The 24099-nt window shown below is 42.3% G+C and overlaps 1 protein-coding gene across 2 annotated transcripts in view; it reads left to right on the plus strand.

Annotated features, from left to right (window-relative positions):
• Positions 1-24099, plus strand: part of SPOCK1 (SPARC (osteonectin), cwcv and kazal like domains proteoglycan 1) — a 323259-nt gene that overhangs the window by 217903 nt on the left and 81257 nt on the right. For both annotated transcript variants that reach the window (XM_040604741.1, XM_040604742.1), the window contains one exon: positions 782-914. In XM_040604741.1, the coding sequence (XP_040460675.1) occupies positions 782-914 (133 nt within the window). The remainder of the gene's footprint in view (positions 1-781; positions 915-24099) is intronic.

Genomic DNA, 24099 nt, shown 5'->3' on the forward strand with positions numbered 1-24099 from the left:
AATTACTTAATGTCCTATCAGTCAAGTAGTTCATTATGACAGGAAAATGAGCTATTAATCGGAATCAATTGCACATATTTTGCAGTAAGTTTTTGGAGCAGCTGTCTTTTTCATAGACATTTTAAGTGCAATAATTGAGTAGTCCGTGACTTGAGGACAACTGCAGTCACTCCCGTGGTACAAATGCATTTGTAGATTTGGAGATGCTCTCTGTCACTTCAGAACATTCCCAGGGGAACTGGAATTGATCCGAGGATAACAGCTGTTCAGTAGCTGACCCACAGAGAGTGACCATCGCACATAGCGTGACAAAATTGTTCAGTGACTTTTATACATTTTTATAAGCGTAATATAAAATGCAATGTTTTTCAAAGGATTTCGTTTTAAAATTGTCCCTACCTTAACAGTAACTTGGCAACTCTCAAGAGAGAAGGGCTGGTGAAAGTGTCTCTTAAGTATAACCTGATGCTACGTTACTTTGCCTGCTTCACCAGGAGTGCTGTGTAGTTCAACAAAATGCTGTATCCTTAAGTGTAAGTCATTTGTAGTTATAAATCCAAATGAAGCTGCCAAGGATTGTAAATCTAGGGCTGCCTACCAATTTATGACTTTTTAGATTGCCTGCTGTGATGTGCCATAATATAGAAGCATTGTTAGAAGCTATTAATTTACTTGCTTTAAATTAAATCTTGTTGAAAACCCAGTGTTGCCTTATGAAGCTTTCGTTCTTCTGTTTTATACAAACATGTTCCAAAAAACCCTGTCGTTTCTTATTTTACAGCCTTCGACAAAAGAAAGGAAACTTGGCCCAGAAGCACTGGACTGCACCAGCTAACATCGTGAAATGCAAGCCCTGCCCCGTGACACACACCAGCGCTGTCTGTGGATCTGATGGACATACATACACTACCAAGGTAGGTTCTGCTTGTGACCTGAAATCCTCTCGGTAGCAGTCGTTCAGGCTGCAGTATGAAGATGAAATAGCGTTCGTTAATTAGCAGTATTAAATTCCAGTCTAATTTAGATTTGGAATATTTTTTTTTGTGTAAAAAGTGCTGATAAATGTAGGTTTTTACATATCTGACAAACAACAAAACAGAATGACAAATCAGAGTCTTGTGACTTTCATGATTCATGTTTCTGTAAATGATTGATTCTTGCCATTGAAGTAGAACGCTTTCAATGTTGATGATGCAACAGAAAAAATTCATTTGATCAGAGTGGCTTGTTAAGATGAGGATTTTGGGATAAAGATTTGGTCTCCAAATGGTAAAATAACTTGGCAGTATCATCATTCTGTGATAGTTTTTTTTATTATTATTATTTTTTTCCCCAGACTGCATGTATAACATATTACAATTCATTTAAACCACAGTTTTAATAGGCTTGTGTGCCAGATGCAGCATATATGGTACCATAAAAAAAAATTCCCATAACCCAGTGGGGATAAATTGCCTCATTGTTATATTGAAAATCACCTTAGGGCTTGACTCAATAAAAGAAACTGGCTTCGCAGCCATTCAGCAGCCCGAATGCCCATTATCAAATAAAGCCTTCCATGTCTCAGATCCATGTTCCATAAACAGCACTTCAGGTGCTGGAAGCTGTGCTTAGGGAGCCCCCCTAAGGTTTGCTTTTCCTGTAGGCAAGGTAAGGCTTGACAGCCAGTAAAACTACCCTTTAAAATCCAAACAGCCCCCTCAGAATCCAGGGAAATAAATTGATTCGGGGCGGGGGGGGGGGGAAGTCTGCTGTGATGTAACAGTGATGATGATATTGCAGCTACATTATCTTCTCAGCTGGGTGGCTTTAATTATTCATCCATTAATGGACACAAATATTAAAATGCTGCCATGGCTAATTCATTCAAGCCCCTCTTCTGTTCCGGCTGAAGGATTTGCACGGCCAAAGGAGCACATCAGCAGACACTTTCTCATCTTAGCACACATAGGCTGCAGAAAAAGGGCTCCAAATTGCATGTTAAACAAGCTACTCTTTAATACTCTCTAGGAGTGTGTAATGCAGTAATTTATCATTGGTATTTAGGATTAAAATTGGGCTCGCTTTGAAAACAACTTTCTCTGTCTGAACTCTTGAGAGTATATAATCTGTAGTAAATAGTTCTCGTTGCATATTCTGTCATCCTATTGAGTTCATTTCTGTGCATCTTACCTGCATCTCTGTTAGTCTTTTTTTTCCCCCCACCTTCTGTATTTCTTACCATAAGATCCAAATGGTTTTCACCAGAAATTCTGCCACTGTCATAAATTCACCAAACTATTGTGACTATGATAGGAACTTGACAGCTCTAATGAAGACAGTAAATGACCCTGTAGCTGACATGCTTGCCCATCAAAGGCATACCTCTCAGAAGTTGCCTGTGAGTGGTTTGGTTTCTTTTTTAAAGGAGAATTTAAAAAGATTCATTCTGAAGTAACTTTGTCTCATCTTCATTACTGTGCTCCTGTCCTAGCAATTGAAAATTACAGCATCTTGTTGGTGTCTCACCAGCAGCAACTTCTTTTCCACAAATTTTGTGCCTGTTCTCTACCGCTGCCTGGGGAAGGCAGGGTTTCATTGCTTCTTGAGTACTGTTTGACAGGAGTGATTGCTTGTCACATGGCACATTTGTAGCTGTTTTTTTCTAAATTTGTTTTTTTGATTGAAGGCTTTTCCAGTCTCATGCTGATGGGTAATCTTTCTGTAATACCCAGTCCTGGTGAGAGGATACGTGTCTGCTTAATCTTTATCCAATAGTGAGAAGATGCTTATAGCTATACTGTCGTTCTTTGCTGTATACAGTTGTATTGGGTTTGCATGGCAAGGTTTGGGTAGCAGGGCGCTACAGGGGCAGGGGGCAGCTTCTGTGAGAACCTGCCTCCATGTCCCACGGAGCCAATGTCAGCTGGCTTCCAGCTGGATCTGCTGCTGGCCACCTCCGAGCCCATCAGCAATGGTGGTAGCACCGCTGGGGTAACATATTTAAGAAGGGAAACAAAATCTGCACAACAAATTGCAGCCAGAGAAGCAGGCTGTACCCTCAGCCCAGGGAGGTTAGTGGTGGGGCAGGCGCCCACCTGCAGCCCGGGGAGGTTAGTGGTGGGGCAGACCCCCACCTGCAGCCCAGGGAGGTTAGTGGTGGGGCAGGCGCCCAGCTGCAGCCCGGGGAGGTTAGTGGTGGGGCAGACCCCCACCTGCAGCCCGGGGAGGTTAGTGGTGGGGCAGACCCCCCGCCTGCAGCCCGGGGAGGTTAATGGTGGGGCAGGCGCCCAGCTGCAGCCCGGGGAGGTTAGTGGTGGGGCAGACCCCCAGCTGCAGCCCGGGGAGGTTAGTGGTGGGGCAGACCCCCAGCTGCAGCCCGGGGAGGTTAGTGGTGGGGCAGACCCCCAGCTGCAGCCCGGGGAGGTTAGTGGTGGGGCAGACCCCCACCTGCAGCCCGGGGAGGTTAGTGGTGGGGCAGACCCCCACCTGCAGCCCGGGGAGGTTAGTGGTGGGGCAGACCCCCACCTGCAGCCCGGGGAGGTTAGTGGTGGGGCAGACCCCCACCTGCAGCCCGGGGAGGTTAGTGGTGGGGCAGACCCCCACCTGCAGCCCGGGGAGGTTAGTGGTGGGGCAGGCGCCCACCTGCAGCCCGGGGAGGTTAGTGGTGGGGCAGGCGCCCACCTGCAGCCCGGGGAGGTTAGTGGTGGGGCAGGCGCCCACCTGCAGCCCGGGGAGGTTAGTGGTGGGGCAGGCGCCCACCTGCAGCCCGGGGAGGTTAGTGGTGGGGCAGGCGCCCACCTGCAGCCCGGGGAGGTTAGTGGTGGGGCAGGCGCCCACCTGCAGCCCGGGGAGGTTAGTGGTGGGGCAGGCGCCCACCTGCAGCCCGGGGCGGTTAGTGGTGGGGCAGACCCCCACCTGCAGCCTGGGGAGGTTAGTGGTGGGGCAGGCCCCCACCTGCAGCCCAGGGAGGACCCCGCGCCAGAGCAGGGGGTGCCCGAAGGAGGCTGTGACCTGTGGGAAGCCCCTGCTGGAGCAGGTTTGCTGGCAGGACTTGTGACCCCATGGCAAACCCAGGCTGGAGCAGTCTGTTCTGAAGGGCTGCACCCCGTGGGAGGGACCCACGCTGGGGCAGCTCATGGTGGGGCTGTGGAGCCCTCCCTGCGGTGCTGGGGTGGCTGGGACAGCTGCGATGGACTGACCACAGCCCTGGCGGAGAGGGGGAGAAACTGAGAGTGAAGTTGAGTCGGGGCAGGGGGGGGAAGGTTGGTTTAAGTTTTGAGTTTTAGTTCTCATTACCCTGCGCTGATTTGAATGGCAATAAATTAAACTGTTTTTTCCCCAAGTCAAGTCCATTTTGCCCGTGATGGTAATTGCTGAGTTATCTCCCTGTCCTTGACTTGACCCACCAGCCTTTCATTAACTTTGCTCTCCCCTGCCTGGTTGAGGAGGGGGGTGATGGAGCACCCTGGGTGGGCACCCGGCAGCCAGCCAGGGTCGACCCACCACAGTCCTTGTTGGTGTTCTCACTCCTCGGTACGCTGTAAATCTGTGCGTGGGCTGTTATGCTGACCTGTAGAATGTCATTGTCTCTCTACAACTTCTAAAAGCTCTGCTTTGTTGATTTTCCCCCTGCCTCCTGACAAATTTTGGTAAATGAGCTGAAAATACTTTAGGCAGAGCATTAAAATGAAACGGTGTATTGTAACGTCCTAACAAATAACATTTTTATGGTCAGTGATGGTCGTGGGTTTCTGGTATCTTTTATGAACAGAATACAACTGCTCCCCTCAAATTTGCCATTATTTTCACTAGGCAATGTGATCCCTCTTTTCTTGCTGTTAAGTCACTAAAATAAAAGCTTTGCTTTGGTAATTTTCTTTCCTATGCTGTGCTCTTGGCCAGTATTATTGCTGGCACTGCAGTGCTGGCATGTTCTAGTATTGACCGTGAAAATGCAAAAAGGTGAACGTTGGAGTGTGGGCAAATACCACGCTGCTTTGCATTTGTCTGTATTCCTATCTGGCTCCGCATCGGCTGCTTTGTGAACGTGTAATGATGTGCTGGGCAACTGAAAGGATTCTTGCTAAGCTTGTAAACAAAAGATGGAGAGTAGCTGCTGTATCTCAGGAGGGGAAAGAGTCTTCTGAAATTGTGTATTGGCCATCCACTCGCATAGGCAGACGGGCAGTGGACACGTACACACCTGCGTTTTGATCCGTCCTGGCTCGGTTTGATTTTTGGGGGTTGCTGCCAGCGTGGGGTGGCACAGCAGCATCAAAGTGTTGCACTGGTGGCCGGGGGCCGTTCAACCCGTCAGCAGTGCTGGTACCACAGGTTGCACTTTCCATGCTTTGAACTGTTAGCTGAGGTGAAAATGAATGAGAAGTAAATGATATGACAGAAATTATGACTGACTGATAAAATACAGGTGAAATTTGGGTGTCAGTAAGTCCACAATATTGCATTAATGGGAAATAATGAAACCTACACATCACAGGCTCTCATTTAGCCACTTGATCTCATAATACTTTTGGCTGTTTCAGAAAAATTGTAATGATCACCATCATGCAAAAATGCAAATAAAGTTTAAAAAGGGCTTGGGAACAAGCACAAAACATTATTACACTTCTCTGCAAATGCCTGGACTTCTCATTGCCTTCAGTTATCATCACTCTGTCTCAAGGCTGGCATGGTAGAACCAGGAGATGCTCAGAGAAGGGCAGTGATGGCTGTCAGAGGTGTGGAACCTGCGAGGAGAGGCAAAATTAACTAGAACACTACAGCATGATTTTGCATGACATCGTGACTAAAATTGGAAAAGGAATGTTGTACTTCCTAATTATAAGGCAATGGTTTCAAAACAGAGAGTGTGTTTTTATTTTTTTCAGCTTAGAATAAAATTGTGACATTCACTGCAGCACAGTGTTGGGCAGGTCAAAGATACAAGTGGGGTTTATATCAGTCCATGGAGCATGGAACTCTGCAGCTGCCAAACCTGCAGCACACTGAGTCTCGAAGCCAGTGGTGGCCAGAAGCTGGGATGATTGGTGTGGTCCAGCAGGACTGATTTGTTCTGTTTCTAATTTGCTCACTCTTACTCGTTTGTAGCTTTCTTACTTTTAAGGGTCTTCCACGTGGCAGGGTATTAGACTGAGGGATCAAGGGGCTGGACTAATGTGATTCTTATGCAAAAGTGGAAATATCCATATCTTTAGATAAGGCAAACTGATAATGGAGCAGACATACTGCTCTTTAAGAAAGGAGAGTATTCCTTTTCCATTTCAACTTTGCTTGGGTTGAAATTTCTTTCTTAGCAGGTCCTGAGTATTCCTTGTATCATTGCTTGGCATTTTGAGGTTTTTACTCCTTCAAAGTTCAGTTTCAGACCTTAAAGCAAAATGAAGACTTCAGAACTTGATCTGGAATGATGTTTAGCAGAGCTTGAGGAATCCGGAGGACTTTGATTTGTTCTCTTTTTATGAAAACTTCAAGAAATCTTTTAAGGTTTCAGTTGCAGGAAAGTAATATAAAATGCATTTTTTAGTTGTTGTTCTTTCAAATGATGTCTTGGTCATTCCTGACTGGATAATACAGTCTCCCACTCATAAAGGCTCTATGGCAAGACAGCAAAAGCATTATCATCTTGCTGGTTTGCACTGTTTGATAATCCTCAAACTGTTACGCTCTTTGTTCTAGTGCTTTCTGCAGAGACTGCATTTGGAAAGAAAGCATTTTGCTTCTGTTAATTATAGTGCTGGTGATTCTGGGAACTGACTGTGCCCATCCACCTCGATTATAAGAGATTAGTATTCTCTGAAGGCAGCCTTTTGCAGAGCAGCAGAGGAAACGTTACTGGCCCAGCAGAAATATGAGCTATGTGGCATATTCTTGAAGGCCATAACTGCAGTGTGGTGTTATGCCTGAATGTCTCTGATGATGCTCAGTAACTGGGACTGTGGGTGGAAAAAGGGGGAAACGGAATCATGGACCTCACTCAGGCAAACATCATGTGTTAGCAGCAGGTCCAAGCATCCTCAGAAAGTCAGTGCAGCAGACTTTCTGGAGTTTTTTTAACTGAATTACTTTTCTTCAAAACCAACTTTATTTTTTAGTTCATGGAGTTTTCCTCGTGAAGAAAGATATTGCAGTCCTAGAGGCAAGATTTCATGATAAAATTGGGGAGATTGATCCAGCCCAAAGCACTGCATAATACAAGGGTCATAGGAGAAAAAAAAAAAAGTAAACCATAAACCACCACATTTAAGCTTGCTGGTCGGTTTAGATGGAGGCTTAGGATTTTTAACTTGGTCTCTCAGTTCTGCCAAATACATAGAAGCCTTCAGCCTCTCAACTGATTTATTGAGGGCTAGTCAAAGGAATCTTTTTATCTCTTTCAAATTCCATTGGAAAATATTTAAAGGTGTTGATTTCCAACACAAAGGCAAAGAGGAAAATGTTGAAAATTATGAGAAGTCTATGTCCAGATCCTGTGCTGCAAGGGGTTTATGTGTCACCTAAACTATCACAATAGGAGACACAGTGTACTGAGTGCTTTGATGGATCTTAAGTTGATTTAGCGTTGTGTGTGGGAGTTGTACTGCCTGAAAAACCTTACCGCCGTTCACACTTTAAACCTTTCTGGTTCTTTTTCTGGACTGTCTTCAAAACCTGTCTCCACTGCTGATTGGGGTTTTTTCATTTGCTTTGCAGAAGTGCTAAAGTTGAAGGGGGTGAAGGTGTTTGGCTGTGGTGACAAACGATTTCTTCTGAGCGATGGGATTCTTTAGTCACACCAATAATTCAGTGTTTGTGCGTGACAAGATTTGAACACAGATGTGACCTGTATCAACTCAGTCCTCATACCCTGTTTCCAGCAATTGTTCCAGGCGTTTTTTTTGAACTTGCATAATTTTGTTATATTTCTGGAAACTTTAGAAACTCTTATCGCCCTTTCCTGTTAACTTTGATCTCTATGGGCTTTACATTTGCCAAAAATATCACTGAGTCTCTAGTTACTGCTTGAAATGCAAATGTTTTTAAATGCGTACTCTCTCTCCTATATTCTAAACTTTGAAAAGAGAAATTGCTGTTTCTTGGGCATAACAGCTCTATTTAATGCTCTGACATATTGTGCTTTGTGTTAAAGCACTTCCATAGTATATTGCAGTCAGAGTTTTCAAAGCTCCTGAAAGTGCTAATGAATTAAGCTTAGAAGGTAAGTAAGCCCTGCAAAGTGCGCTGTGTAATTAGTTAATGTTTTTGTCATCAACACATTAAAAAGAATAACTCTGTAGCTGTCAGTTTTACAGCAAGTTTAATTAAACTAGTTAATAAAGCAATTACCTGAACATGAGGATGACTGCACTTAACTAATCAGAAAATGAAAATAAGGATGATCTTAAATTACAAAACATACCACCTCAATGACTAATGGTCCCTTCAAAGATGGAAAGGTACATTGGTATAATTATCATTCTTCTAATTAGGTACATTGTTGTTCTGCAAATTTTAATTAAATCATTACAAACTAATTAAGTCCATGATCATGTCTCTTTTTGTTTGAAAATGGAAAAATCACCTCCTGTTGCCATAACATTAGATAACAAATTTGATATTGAGGGATGTACCAGAGAAATGATTTTCCAACAATCTTGAAACAGGAGAGAAAAATAATGACCAAAATAAAGAGACACTATTAGTTAAATGTGTGCAATGGCAAGGCTGCTATGTTTAATTAGGAGACTGTATTCAGAAGCACAATTAACTAATATTTGTTAAAGTGTCCAAGTGCTGAGTAATTAGTGCAACATGGTTTGGCTTTTCATAATGGATGGATTTGGGTGGATTACCTGTCCTCTAGCTGTGGGGTGCGGTTGCCCAGCTGCGCCTTTGCACCCCTTTCCCTCTCCGTGCTTTGTCTAACAGGTGACTCGGCCTTTCCTGATGGAAAACGAGATGCTCAGCAGAGGTTTAGCAAGTGTTAAGGCCTGGCCTCAGATGCACAGTTGAATTAAATTCCGTGTTAACTTCTAACTTTGGTTTGGTTTTGTAAGGGAAAATTAAGGAAAAGGGAGAGGGAGAAGACAGGAAGAGTAAGAAAAAGTAGGATATGGTTAAAGAAATGTATGGATAAGAAAATTGTCATCCTTATGCATCTGCTCCCTCACAAAGTTTGAAGATTGTTGGTGGGAGGTACAAGAATAAATTACTGTTTCCTCTCCAACTTTTCTTTTTCTTCATCATCTTCTCTTTAATGTAGGAGCTCAGCTCTCTGCTCTAGGTGCAGCGTTCAGGCCTGACGCGGTCTGTCGTGGCTCGGACCTATATGTGGCAGGTCCCATACATTACCCATTTCTTCCACAGACCGATGTTGTGATGCTGGGCAATTTGCATTTTCCTCATTTCTGGTGTGGAAAGAGCTGGACTGTCCCTTAATAAAATACCAGGATTGCTACGCTGAAGTCACGATGCAAAAAGCATGCATGGTTTAGGGGTTGGGGCAGTGTGATGTTTGTGTAAACCAAACGTGTCTGTGTAAGACATAACAGCTCCGATGTCATGTGTAAGACACCACTGCTCAGATTCCTGGAGTTTCCTGATCAAGCTGGTCAGGTTTTTTAATGGAGTATTCAAATATCTTTTTGTGGAAATTGGTAGCTTTCACGGGATATGACTGTTCTGATGGAGTTTTTCTACAGGAAAAATATTTTACAGCATCATTACTACTTCCTTATCCCAGCAGGAGTTGATTTCAAGATTCATTCCTATTCCGTTATTCATGTCATTTTGTTGCAGGGGGGGTCCTAACTGTAGCAATACACCTGGCACGAGGCTTTTCTTTCTCATAAATAACAACAAGGAAGCTCCAGAGGACTGCGGGAGAACTGGAACCTGCCCGATGCCGAGGACCTTTGTAGATCGCTCATTTGACTGCAGCCCATTGGGCTACTGTGTTCCCGACAAGGCTGATGTTCCTTCAGCCTGTACTCTGGGCCAGTGAGGCTCGAATCCTACAATCCAAAAGCTATATGAACCTGGTATGGCGTAGTCAGGTCCTGGGTGACAAACTCTGTCCCTCAGAAGGCCAAACGCCCGCGGCGCCGTGCTGTGCCTGTCACAGCTGCGTGGTGCGTTTGGCCTGAAGCATCGGCTGAGCCATATTACTTGATGAAGCGCTATCTGTCCTAAAGACGTCCTGCTGTTCATACGTTTGTTTGGGGTTTTGGGGTGTTTTTTTCCCCTTCTGTGTGGTCTCGAGGAATGAGCAGAGAATCAGAACTAAGATAGATCTCAAATCTTGTGTGCTTTGTAATCCATGCCCAGTGCCTTGGCGTAGTTATGTCTAAGGGGTGGTTTTGCGTATACGTATAAAGGACAACATTTATCTTTTGGTCAACTAATGTATTGAGAAAAGGCTTTGTCTCCTGCGTTCTTTCCAGTGCTGCCTTGTAGAGGTGTTTTGGCCACACATAAAGAGCCCAGGACAGAGAGACCTGTGCTTTCCCCGGGTTGGGATAAACTTTGTTAAACTCCGAGGGCGCTGGGAAACACAACTTCTGAACCGCGCTCAAATAACCGTGCAATTCAGCAAGTTCCTGAGCTTCCCTTCAAATCCCATTTAGTTTTATGCTGAAGTGGAGAAGCTTTTGCTTTTCAGTGGTGTCAGATCGTAAATACAAAATCCCAAACAATCCTCTACCAATTCTATATCTGATCTGGGAAAAACTAGGCCTGCATAACCACTGATCTGTGCATTGTGGCCACTTCTGTGACAGCTTCCCAGCTAAACCCCATGAATATATACATGTTAGCAAGATTTTTCACCTGGTGTAGTCTGAATTGTGAGAAAAGGCTACACAGAGGCTTTTGCAGTGAATCAACAGGTAGAGAAAAAAAACCAAATGCTCTGGGCAGTTTTTTACAGGGTAAAGGCTGCTTTGTCATATTGTCACATTTGAGATTCTATGAATTAATGAGAAATTGCTGTGGCAAGATATGATGCTCTTTCAGAGACTGCTTGTTGCTATCCCTTTAGTCTTTGGAGCAGGAGCCTTCCTTAATGCAGTTCTGCAGTGGGGAAAAAAAAAAAAAAGTCTTTTTAATCCCATGAAGAATCCTCTTACACAGAGGATACCGGTTGTTTTGGGGGAAGCTGTCTGCTTAAAACTCTGTTGAAGCCACTGGTCAGTGTTGGAAAGAGAAGGGGATTGCTGTGTTTCTGCTGAAGGCTGCTGATCTCTTGTATCCTGCATAAAGAAATACTGGAGGCGTTCAGGAGGCAGAGATGGATCACAGCCTGGTTTTGTTTTTTCTTAGTATATTTTCTTTTAAGAAAGATGAGACAAAATTCCTAACACTTTGATTTCTACCGGGATCAGTGAGCAAAGGGTCCTGACAGAAAGCAAAATGTATCCGAAGTTGTACCTCCAAGTTTTAACAACCGTGGGTTAAGCAAGTTGGTCTAATTGGGGTATGACAATATTTATCTCCTCTCTCCAACCTTGCCTAGCAGGGAAAGGATATTTTTAGTTGGTTTCTCCATATTCTAACATTGCTCAGTCTGAAACAATTTGGCTTTGCACAGACTGGCTTCTTTGCGATTAACGTATTTTGTCAGTTTCTAAATCTGTATCTTTTTCTTTAATTCCTGAATCTGTTATTTTACCATAGTTAAGGATTGTCAGCGTTGAATATTTTAATTATCAAGTTAAGCCCACAGAATCTGGGGGCAGTTGTGGTAAAATGTCTCTATTAGGTGTGCTGCTGCAAGCAGTATTTCATTCTTCGTATTATTTTGGTAACTTGAGTATAGAGAAAGCACTGCTCTATACTCTATTAAAAAAAATACAGCCGTCTCAATATCTGCAGTAGGATGTATAAATACCGTGCTGGGAAATGCAGCGTAAGAACCTGTGCAGAATAAAATAACCTTCAGATTTCCGACTAATGCGCACCATCATTGAGGGAGAGGAAGCAATGAAGTTTCGGGCAGTATCAGATTGCTTCTCACACATCCAACTCCCTTAAATTCTTTAAAAGCCCGTTTTCCCAAATGGCTCTGATAATACTTGTACAGGTCTGTGAAGCAACTGGAAGAGCTCATCTCTTTGGTCCTGCCAAAGTGCAGGCTTTTGTGGTGGTGATGGTGGTGGTTGAGTTTCACTCGTGCTCCTATGGGGTAATAACCTCTAAACAAGTCAAAAGGAGTATATTGTTGAGCATGGGGGTGGGGGGTGTATGCCTTTTTAATAATTATTTTGTTCATTTAATTTGACTAGAACTCAGTTGATAGAATTTATTTAAATGTATCTTCCTTGAGTTGGAGATAGTCATTCCATGTTTACCCATCGAGAGTCTCTAGGACACTTAGCAATTAGACGTGTCATATGATAATGCGGCTCCTCCTGTTTACATATCAATTGCTACCAGATTACCCCCAACGACACTACGAAGGGGGAGGAGTAGAGGATGGTGCGAGGGGTGGGGGTGGGGTCAGTCATACATGTCTAAAATAGTCTTTGCCAAGGTATTGAGAAACAACAGTTAATATTTTGGGATTTTCTTTTGGCAATTTGTAGCATGCTAAAACAATTTAAATCTAGATTTGTACTTCATTCTGCTTTCGGTGTTTGTGGAGGTTTCGTTTTTTTAAAGTGTGTGTAGGACTGACTTTTTACATAACTAAGCCCAATGCTGAAGAAGGGCAGCTCACCGCCCAACTCACAAAAAGGAAATGTTTGCTCCCTATGCCTTTCTGATTTGCCCACGTACATTTTTTCTGGAGAGATGAAATAATGCTTAAAATGTCACTGATTTTTCTTCTTCCATTTACAAGCTTCTACAGTGTTGAAGGCAGTGTTTTTATCTAGGCACCCAGGTAACTACTGCCAATAATTAGAAGTCTGAATATGTAACAGTCCCGCTGTTGGCTGCTCAGTATTCTAAAAACTCAGAAAAACAACCTTTTTCTAGGGAGTGGTTTTAAATATATGTGCTGGAGTCTTGCTGACTTAAATGAGACTGCATCTCATTAGTGTCTTGAAAAATGGAGTTATGTGCCCTTCTTTAGGCTGGAAGATGTAGGCCTATCAACCATGTTTTACACAGTAAATGGACATCTTGGTTTGTTCTCTAGATCACTCCAAAAGTGAGTTGTTTTGGTTTTCTGGGTTTTTTTTCCCTGGTGTTGGTGGTTCTGTGGCTAAATTGTTTTGGGGTTGGGTTTTCTTGTTTGTTTGTTTTAATTCTCATTACCCCGTTACATTAGATCTATTTGTTGATGAAACGCATCACCGGCAATGACTTCCTTTGGGTATGTTACCCCAAAGGAGGAAACATTAGATGCTGCTAGAAGAAAAGCATAACTTGGGGCTTTTTCTTTTCACATGCATGGAAGAAGCCAGCACTGAATGACAGAAGACAATGTACTTATTAATAAATTTCTACATTAAAATTACAGCAGGTGCACAGGGAGAAAGAAGCAGCAGTGAGTAGACTGTGCCTTGTGTACTTTGAATTATAGTGTCAGTAATGATGGATGGAGCAAACAATAAAATTTGACCTGTCACGTTATGCTTATGAGGCTGTAAGCCTTAAGGCATTTGTAATTGGCTTCAGCCAGCAATGTTAGTGAAAGTGGATTGGAAAATTAGATTATTTGAATGATACAGACTGCTTTACACTTCTAGTATTCAAAAGAAAAGACTAGAAACTCAAAGGGACCAAAGCTGTAAGGCTCGATCTTTGTAAACAGTTCTCTGTTCCTTTATAGTAGAGCAGGCAGAAGAATAGTTTTTAGATAACTCATATTCTACACAGTATGAACCTGTTATTTAAAATGATTCTGTGGGGCATAGTTTTTAAACGGTGTGGGAGGTGCAATGCACATGGTTTCCGTTAACAATAATGGGATTTATGTGTGTATCATCTTTATATATTGTGCATCATGTTCAAATGTGTCCCTATAGCATAATTAGACTCAGAAATGCATCTTGGGGTTGACGTTACTCAACGAGTTGGCAGTATGGCATGAAGTGCACAAGTGAACACATTCTTCATATTTCAAAAAATCTGTGCAATATAGTTTTACAACTAAATAGGATTTAAAATGGTCGTGCATAAAGTTATTTCATTGTATTAAGTGTGTTTATTTGTTGTTAGGAAGAAATCACATTGATATTATACACATAATAGTGAGGAGGTACTGTGGTAGTTGCTGCAGGTAGAATGATATATTTATTTAACAGTGAAAGCATTTTATAGAAAAATGTCAGTCTGAGCTCACAATATTTTCATCAGAATCACTATTCTGAACTTTCAGTGAGTCTAAGGCAAAATTAGGAGAGGAACCTGTCTAGGCCCTCAAAATATCCATACCCAGGTCGGGAAATCAGCTGAGAACCTGCTTGTTAGTAACTTGCAGGTTGACACTTCTTCCTGAGGTGATAGGGAGTGAGGGTGGGTTTTTTTTAAAAAGAAAAGAAAAAATAACAACAACAAAACCCCCGAAACACACACACAAAAAGCACCAAAACCAAACAAAACCAAAAAAAAGGTGCAGTGGTGGAGGTGGGACACAGCCCTCCAGATCTTCAAAACATGGTGTCATCCAGATGAACTTTTGATGGTATTACAAGGATTGGGCCATTTCTAGACAATTTTGTCTTTTCCTTTCAAGGGCTATTCATATCCTCTTCTCCATTTCCCTCCTGCCTACACTTCCAGGGACTTGGCATTAAGGTCTTCACTCCATCCAACCCAAGGAAACACAGGAGGAATTTCGGGTTGTGGAGAGGGCCTGGGAGATTGCAGCGATCAGCTGTAGAGGGTGTAGAAAGTGATTTGAGACTGATGGTCTTGGGAAAGAGCCTGTGGGAAGGAGAAAGAAGAACTCAGAATCCTGTCTTGGGGGTGGGATGATATAGGGGACATGAATTCGTAGAAAAATTGGACTTTGTTTCACTGTTTGCAGAACAACTTACACATACTGGGCCCATGCCCAGTCACTGGCAATTAGATGATACAAGTGGAGCTCTTTTTCTGAGAGGTAACACTACACAAAACAGAAACTGAGACCTGATTTAGTTGCATTCCCCTCATCTGTGATATTTTCATCATAAATAGAGGAGAGTTTAAAATACGTACAGCTATATTCATTAATTTTTGTTTCCATATGCTTTGGACTGTTTATGCTTTTACCCGTTGCAATGTGTTCCACGCAGAAATAAATATGTAGGGAGAAAGGATCACAGTCAAAAATACAACATTCTTCCAGTTTGCTGTAATGTAATCCTAGTAAAAGCAGTTTCTACTGCAAATATACTTTTCTTCCTAGAAGAAAATAATATATTGTTTCATATGTATGACAGTGGAGGGTATTTTCTTGTTAATGCAAGGTTTGTCTTCCATTGTTGTTACCTGTTCAAATTGAGAAAAGAATATGAAATGGGTCACTTCTTGGAGAAGAGCTTGATGAAAAGGTAGGGAAATAAAGGAGAGAGGGAAGTTTCCTAGTTTCGATTTCAGTAATGCTGGTTGTGAGACCTCAGTATGAATTTCTGCAGATTGATAGAGCAGACATCTCAAAAGACTTTTAGTAACCTGCATAGTCAGGTCAGAACAGACTTCTTTTGAAATGAGTGATATGAGGGAGAGAGAGTGCCAAAATGTCTTTAAAAGAAAAGTTTCCTCGGGTAGCACAGACAGGGTAAAGAGCCTTTAAAAACTTCAGTAGCTGAATGGGGACAGTGATGGCTTTCCTCCGTCGGTGACATAGGCGTAGCGCTGCGTTCGTTTGCATTTCATGGTAGAATGAGTTCAAAACCACAAGAAATTATTAATAGAAAAGCAGAGGCTTTCAGAGGGGAGATGGCACTGTTATTCAAGCTGTTTCTTCCAATTCCTGTGTAGGATAGAAACGACAGGAAAACCTTGTAGGATTCGGTTCCAATCTGGGGGTCTGCCCAGCCTTGCAGAGTTCACCCTGCAGGATCTCTGTAAATAGATCCCGTGTCCTGGGGCAGGGCACGGCGGCATCATGCAGATCCTCCCTGTTTGATTGTGTGCCTTCTGCAGATTGCATCCACGCCCACACGGGCTCTGGGGTGGTGAACTAGAACTGCTGACGGGGCTCAGTCAGCAGGGGAATATTCTTGTCCTGTTCTTGCATGTCTGTCTGCAGCCGTGCACCACATGGTTCTTAAAAATTGGCCTGCAGTGTTAATATATTGTGTTGAGATATAGAGTTTCTTTTCTTACAGACGTGTAATCACATCATGTAATGCATTTTGTCTGCCACCATGTACTGGTTTGGCTTTAGGTGAATCTTTGTTTTTTATTTGTAGTGTTATGTTTGAGCTAACTGAAGTGTTAGATTGGTCCAGCTAACTGGAGAGATGGAATCTGGCTTTTTTTAGTCAGTAGCTGTGTCCTTCTCTTATATGTGATAAAGTGCATCTTTTCCACAGCTTTCTCCCACCTCCCTGGCTTGGGATGACAAAACATAATATCTGTAAAATAAAAAAAAACCAACCCACCAAAACCCGTTTCTGGCTGTAAATGCTCTGAAGCAGCTCTCTTCCTCTGTCACGCACAAAGTAGAGAACAGATTTGAAGACTTGAAGTCTGTTGTTGGATTTCCAATAGCAGCTCCAAAAAAAATTACCTCTTCGAAGCAGCACCCCGTTGGAGTGCAGGATGTACCCTTTGCAGTACAGCTCCTTTCAGAGGTTGGGGAGAATGCTTAGCACCTTAAACTTGAGCAGATGCAGACAGCAAGTGCTTTGCTGTGAAGAAGCCTGCTAGGTGAACTTGAGACTTGCATGAAGTACTAACAGTATTCACTCAAACGAAGGCCAAGTTTGTGTGACAGCTACACTTAACGTATCACAGCACCATGCTCTTAGCAATGTCTGTGTGCTGGTATGAGCAGAGTACTTTTGCATTTGAGTGTGCTCTCACTCGGACGGGACGCCTGACAAATGAAGACATCTGGGGAAACTGTGTCTTACAGTTGGAGTCCAGAACATCCTTAATTGTGCCCACTTCACAAGTGGAAACTTAACTGGTTTTAGATTTCCTTGTGCTTATTTTTCAACTATGTGATCTGAGCCAACTTGGTTACTTCAAAGCATTATTATAACATCAGGAATTTCGTTTGTTCGCAGCTTTTCCTGGTTTCATTAATGCTCAAAAGACTGAGCATAAATAATGAATAAAAGATGCTCCTTCAAAAGCTTGCAAGAAAGACAATTTAATACAAATGTTGGCCACAGGTGAACAAAGGACAAAAGGTAGAGAACGTTTCCAATATTGTTTCACAGGATGAGACTATAACCAAAGCTGAATTGTAGTCTTTGAGAGGTTTTTCATCTTCCCCCTTTGTCTTTCTAACATGTCATGAGGTTGGAACTAGTCCTAGCCCTAAATTTAAAACTCAGTTTATCAACGCAAAGACAAACCTCAACCTGTAGGATTTATATCTGCACAGACCAATACTCTTCACCCTGCCAAAAAGAAACTTATCTAACACTTCAGGTTTCATATTGACCTAAGGTAAAAGTAGGACTGATGGTGTTTTCAGCGAGACAATAGAAAGGAAAACTGTTCTTGAATGGAGGCATTGGCAAGGGTCTATATCCAGAAATGCACAGTACTGCTTAACAAATTTAAAAAAACAAACCACCAACCACCAAACATAAAAAAACCTCACCATACTATATAAGTGATGGTACAGTTAATTCCCTTGGGCATGTGGAAGACTGGCTCCCGTATTTCCTATTTCCATTATTTTGCTCCATTACTTTCACCAGTACTTACTAGGCAAAAAGGAAGATCAGCATGACCCGTCACATGGCTTCTCCAAGGGCTAGGAATAGTCATACATCTGGTGTGACAACTGTGTGACATTATTTTGTCTTTTAGTGTCATTCAGGGTGTATTTGTGATAAAAGTGAGGGTAAATAGGAGGATGGAGGTGATCTTTACATGTTTATTGCCAGCAATAGCACATGGGAGTGAGATTAATCTCCAGTAAAATAAAGAGGATATTAAAAGGAAATGCAAAAATTATCTGTGTTCCCAAATACTTTAAAACCTAAAATGAGTTATAATTACTTACTTTGCCTGTCAAACCAAGGGCATCCTCAAACCTTTAGTCAGGTTTGGGTATGACTTAAAGTATACTTTTGCTTCCACCCTTTGGTTAAGATTCAATGTATAACTAACAACTTGCAAGACTTCTTGACCCAGGTCATAAACGACAAACACCCTGTGGTTGTTTTTGTGAGCAAATTCTTTTATTTTGACCTAACTATAACAGAGTTGTAAATGGAAGATCACAAATAAAAATGGCATAAATTATCACTTCTATTAGCTGCCTCTGTCAGAGTAACAAATAGAAATAATCAATGGGATTAATTAACTGTGGAAATGACATCATTGCAAGGCAAAAGCCACACAAGGACTATCTATAAGTTGTAAGCAGAATATCCAGATTTATAACACTAAACTCTGCAGAAAGTATGAAATAATTTCATTCACAGGGGTTCTTACTGGGGATTGTGGATACACTGTTTGAAAAAACCTGTCCTATTAAATACAAATTAGATTAGATAAAGTGCTAAAAGCCTCCTGTAGATAAAGGCTTCAACTTGTTAATGGACTTTCTCCCTCTTAACTTCAAATTTTCAGGTTATTTCAGGAATATTTTGTCTTTCACACAAATGAAAGCTACTTGCTAGAAATTCCATTTTTAATGTCTCAGAGTTTAACGTTCTCAAGAGAAGTATGTCAGAGAGGCACCTGCCACCCAGGGGGGCTAAATGCTGTAAGACACAGTGTGAAGCTTGAAGACATTTACGGATCATATGTAGCCAATTTAAACTGTAGGGAGACTGAAATGAAGGGCTGTTTCAGCTGATGCACTGCACTAGGCTGGGATATGGTCTGGTTTGTGCTGGATGCCAAACCTGGGACCGCAGGATGAACATCATGACCACATTCTTCTGAAGCTGGTATCAAAAGCCTTTCAGTTCAAATAAATGAACAGTAAGAAATAACCAGCAAAAGGCTCTATAATAAAAATGGAAGAGGAATGCTAGCCTCTGCAGAGATCTCTCTGTATTTTCAAAACTAAAATCTGTCATCCCAGAGCCTGCATAAGAGGGTTAGTATCAGAAGTGTGTTTTATTGCTTAAATATATCTTGCACAGGCAATACTGAGCAAAGAAAACCCCTTTTGAGTTATATAACTCTTTGATGGGATGCCATAAGGTCTTTCATTTTAAGCCAGTAAATTCCAGAGCAGTAATTTAAAGACTACACTTTTCCTTAAATCTAAAAGCATGTTCTAAATCTTGTTGTATTTAGTTTGAACACTTATCTGATATGCCTGATCCTGTACCTCCAGACTGTGAGTTACATCACCTGTAGGCTCTCTTGAAATACCTTTTGCTTACTGTAAGGCAGCTTGCTCAGGAGAAGGCACAGAGAGGCAAGGAATGTAGTCGGCCCAAATACGAATATGGGCTGAGCAGCAGACAGGGTGAGGGTTTGCTCATGCTCCTGTAGGATGCACCGCTCCGTGTGGTGGCAAGGGATACGTCAGCGCCGATACCTGCAGGCAGTGTGCTTTCAACCTGCCGTAAGCTGCCAGTATTACCAATTCAAGAAACCTTACCTTACTCTTGCCAGACGCTGGGATTGCCGTTTCATCTGCACCCTTCCACAAGAGAAGGCACGGTCCATGTTTTGGGTTTTCACGTGCAAATTTTGTGTTTGGCTTTGATAGGGTATCAGTGCTTTTTATAAAGCTATCCTGTAGATGCTGGTGCTTAACAGAGGGGTCAGGTGGGGATGCTTCAGCCTTCAAAGATGACTTCTTTCTTCGCAGCAGTGATTTTACTTATAGGAGATGCCAAATGCAGTCCTGCAGCTCTAAGTGTTCCTACTGATACCAAAAGATACGGGCTGCAGGTTGAGGGCAGTTAAGTCTTATTGTGTTCACTTACCTATTTCTTAGGACCGTGCAGAGTCTATAAAGAGAAGAAGAAGCTGTTCCTTGGGAAATGGAAATAGGAAGTAGGGCATGTAAAGATTAATTTAGAATGCATTTATGAAGCAAGAATGTTATGAGCTCATATGGTCATATACAGAGATAGCTTTTGCTGTCAAATACAGTGAAATATTAGATAGAAGATTAATAAAATGAATAATATATAAATTGATGGCTGTGACTAGAGGTTAGGATTAAGCAGAAGACATAATTTGAATCTAACCTGCGGCAAACAGCGTCTGTCTGTGCTAAAGGCATACAGCATCAAAAAAAAAAAAAAAAACCCACCAACAGGAGGTGTTCCTTGCTGCTGTTTAATTAGCTCTGTGCAATTAGCAGGAAAATCAGTCAGGATTTTAGGGACTCAGGCCGCTGACTGGGGCCAAAAACTGGGTCTCCAAGAGTACCTAATACACCATTATGAAGGTAATGCTGTGATCCCGGGGTATTTGCCATGGATTTGCTTTCTGATGTTGAAATACAGCCTAGTGCCTGATAAAAGTTTGTTAGGGTTTTTTTAGACAGCTTTCTCAGATTACCGCAATAATAGAAAAGTATGAATAATACATGGATTTAGATGATGAGATAACTATTAATTCAGAATGAAGGGTGAAAAGCTCTTGTAGATGTACAGGTGGAAGTGAATCATATTTCTACTGCAGTGATAAATTTGGCATTATCGTTATCTAAGTTTCAGTCCTTTTCTTCTGTTTATTCGTTTCATAGATTTTTATTAGAGTAATTTTCAGACTTAATTTATAATTGCAAAGTAGTAGGAGATCATTCTGAGCAACACCCAGGCTACTCTGTGACTAAAGAACAGTGATTGTATTGGTTGGAAAAAACAAATGAGAAGAATTATTCACTTATCTCCTTGTGGAACAACCCCGCAGATTGATGCAACAGAATATTTAATGATAATCAGCAATAGGTTTCTGGCATTTCAGCCTTAAATATGCTCATTTGTTCTGATCTTCTATTAGTTTAGCTTAAAGCATTTCTTTTCCATAAGTAGACAGTTACTGGAAAGTTGCTTTTTTCTTCTCCTTGTGTCTAATCTAAAAATTGATTTAAAATTTAGGTTTTGTCATTATTTCCATTTTTGTTAATCAGAAGCCTTTTTAATTATTGTTTTTCTTTTGATGCACTATCACAAACTTTTCAGTGTCCTCGGTATAAGACTGAGACCCCACAGAGCACAGAATGTGAAAGCTTTGAATAAACCTGGTGATTGCCAAGTAACTGTCTGCAGTGAAGCTTATAAACTTCTGTAGAAACGGCTTAGAAAAAAGTCTTTCTCCATTATCACTGATTATCTCTACATTGACATGGTGAGTGGAACCTAGTCCATCATTGTCTAAAATTTTATCATCTAATTCCTCTTCAGAGAAGATACTGTGCAACTTCAGTATCAAATCTTGCAGTTTACCAGTAAATTGTGACCCACTTAAAGATCCCTTTAGAAGAGAATCTGAGATGTGAGCTGACACTGAAACTCCAGTATCTTCTTCCCTTGGGCAACAGCTCTCAAGACTAAGCACACACTGTGCTTTAAGGGTGGCAGATTACTCCGTGGGATTTATTGCTTTGTTAATATGCTCAAGACATCATCTTTCACTACTGCGAGAGCTTAGAGCACTGTCTGGATTTTTCTGCTCGTTGTTCATCTCTGGCTCCTTCGGTTTATAACTTTGGCTTTGGTCTGTATCATGGCTTTGGGAGGAGAATCATTTGCCACCTCCCAAAATCTGATGTTCTCCAAGCCTCGTGTTTCTTCCGTATCAGCAGTCATTTCCCTGCTTCTGGTCACCTCCAGGATAACACTGTTAGAAATTTAAAAAGCCGATCCTTCGACTTCACAGGCTCTCGCTGGATGCACGCTTTAAGTTTGTCTGTTTAGTCAATTCAGTTTCATCTACCTATCTGTGACTTTGGGAAGGTGAAGAGAAAGGAAAGGTCCTTTCCCACTCCTCCTCTCCTCTAATCAGCTGATCCCCTTGTTTTTGTGTTTTCTTTTTACCCCTTATCTTCAATGGTGAGCTCTTCTGTCTCCATAGATGGAGCTCTCTGCACAGGCACTGGTCTGCCTCTCCAGCACTGCGCCAAGCACACAGTCACTTTCCTTGCTGCTAAATTCACTTCAGAAAATCATCACCACCTCTAACCCCCCTCTCTTTTTTGTTTTTCCTTTTTATCCCAGGGTCCAAGACATTCTGCCATGATACCAATACATTATCTGATACAGGCTTTGATATTTAATAGCCGGATGCCTCCTTGGTACTGAGCATCATCTTTGTTTCGGGAGCGGGGAGGAGACAGTGGGATGAGCCGAGCAGTCACGCATTGTTACACAGAGAATATGGTGTGGATATAAAAAGCAGCAATGTATGCGGGGAAAGTGTTTTTGTTAGGGTATCCAGGAGGCTAGGAAGGAAAGCCGGTTGTATAATTCATGTTAGGTGCCCTTGCTGCTGATCATGAATTTAGTCTTGTCTTGGCAAATCAGTCACACTTAGAGAATGACAAGGAAATGTAGCACTGGTGACAGCCTGTATTGCAAATATTTTTAAGGTCTTGGCTAGAGCATAGTGCTAGCCCAGAATATAGGCTCAAGGCCTCACTAGACAGACACTTTTGTCAGGGGCAATTGTGAAATCTAATATTCCTTAAATTAAATGTATTTCTACCCAGGGAGTTGTGCAAATCATTCATGTTCCCTCGGTTTCCAGCCCTCAGCCTGGGCACTGCTGGAGGGATAGCTTTCCGTGGCGCTCGTGTATGCAGGGCTGCAGTTGACTCCTGCATGCTGCTGCCGTCCCTCGGCACAGCTCTGGCAGCACAGGTCACCCAGTCTCATTTCATTTGTAAACGAAATGATCCAGATCACGTCCTTTCCTCAGCGCCTTGATGAGGAGAATCCTTCCTGCTGACATGAGACAACCCAGAGACCAGGAGAATGCTGAAGGGCAGCGGGGCTTTATCCATCTGACTGGTCAGGCTGAGGCTAGGATGAGAAGGGACTAACGCCTTTCCTGAGAGATGGAGGCTGGTACTCACTGACTTACTAAATGGCTTCTCATGGAAGCAAGGGCTCAAGCCCAAATGATGCTATCCAGGGCAAAGGAGCAGGTGCTACAAAGTCTACAGTCTCTTTAAGCTTATTGCTTTAAATCGGCACAATGACTCTCCATTTCAGTGTCTCCTTGAAGAGTACCTTCAGACAGTGTACCAAGTAGTGGCAGTTAAAATACTTACATTATTTTCAGCATTTTAGTACAATTAATTTTTCAATATGTGTATATACGCATCACATTGATTGTGTGAGCTAAAGAACAGCTTAAATAAGTCACTTTATCCTTCTATCTTCCTTGGTGTTCACCCATCATAATACTTATGGTCTCCATAACGTTCAAGAAAAAAATACCACTGCTAAAATGACATTTGAACCTTCAAATGCTGAAAGCGGTCCTTCCAGCATCAGCTCAAAGGATAGCTGGTAGTGCTACAGGGCCAAGAGGGTGAGTTTGTAAAGTGTGTGGCAAACATATCGATACCCAACCTGAGAACTTGGCGTCTGTTTAAGGCATTAAATGTCTGCAAGTTGAGCACATCAAATCTCATTTAAGTGTCAACTCTCTAAGCACCTATCAGTCACTGTGGGCATTAATTATGTGACTAACTGCAACAGCCATCAGCTGGATTAACCTCACTTTCATTGATTCTGCAGGGAGTTTAGACACTTTCCAGATCCAGATGAGAAAAGGCAACGTTGTAGTGTCTGTCCAAGGCACGTTGCAGTATTCAGCCGATACCGCCTCTAGGACGCAATTTTCTAGCCTCTTCTCTGAGCAGGGGCTAACTCTGTGTTGGAGCTTCAATTGTAAAAGCAGAACTTGGGCAGAGATGCCTCAGTTCCTTGCATTTCAAAGGTGACATCCTCTGGACACTTCAGGTACTGTGGCAGAAAGTGCACGCAGCTCTTTTTCAACAGCAAGAAATGGTTTCAAGGCTTAATATTGAAGTATTCCAGAAGCCAGTTCCAAAAAAGCAGTCATCTTTGACTT

This window comes from Falco naumanni, chromosome 8, assembly GCF_017639655.2.
Source record: "Falco naumanni isolate bFalNau1 chromosome 8, bFalNau1.pat, whole genome shotgun sequence".
Taxonomy (NCBI): domain Eukaryota; kingdom Metazoa; phylum Chordata; class Aves; order Falconiformes; family Falconidae; genus Falco; species Falco naumanni.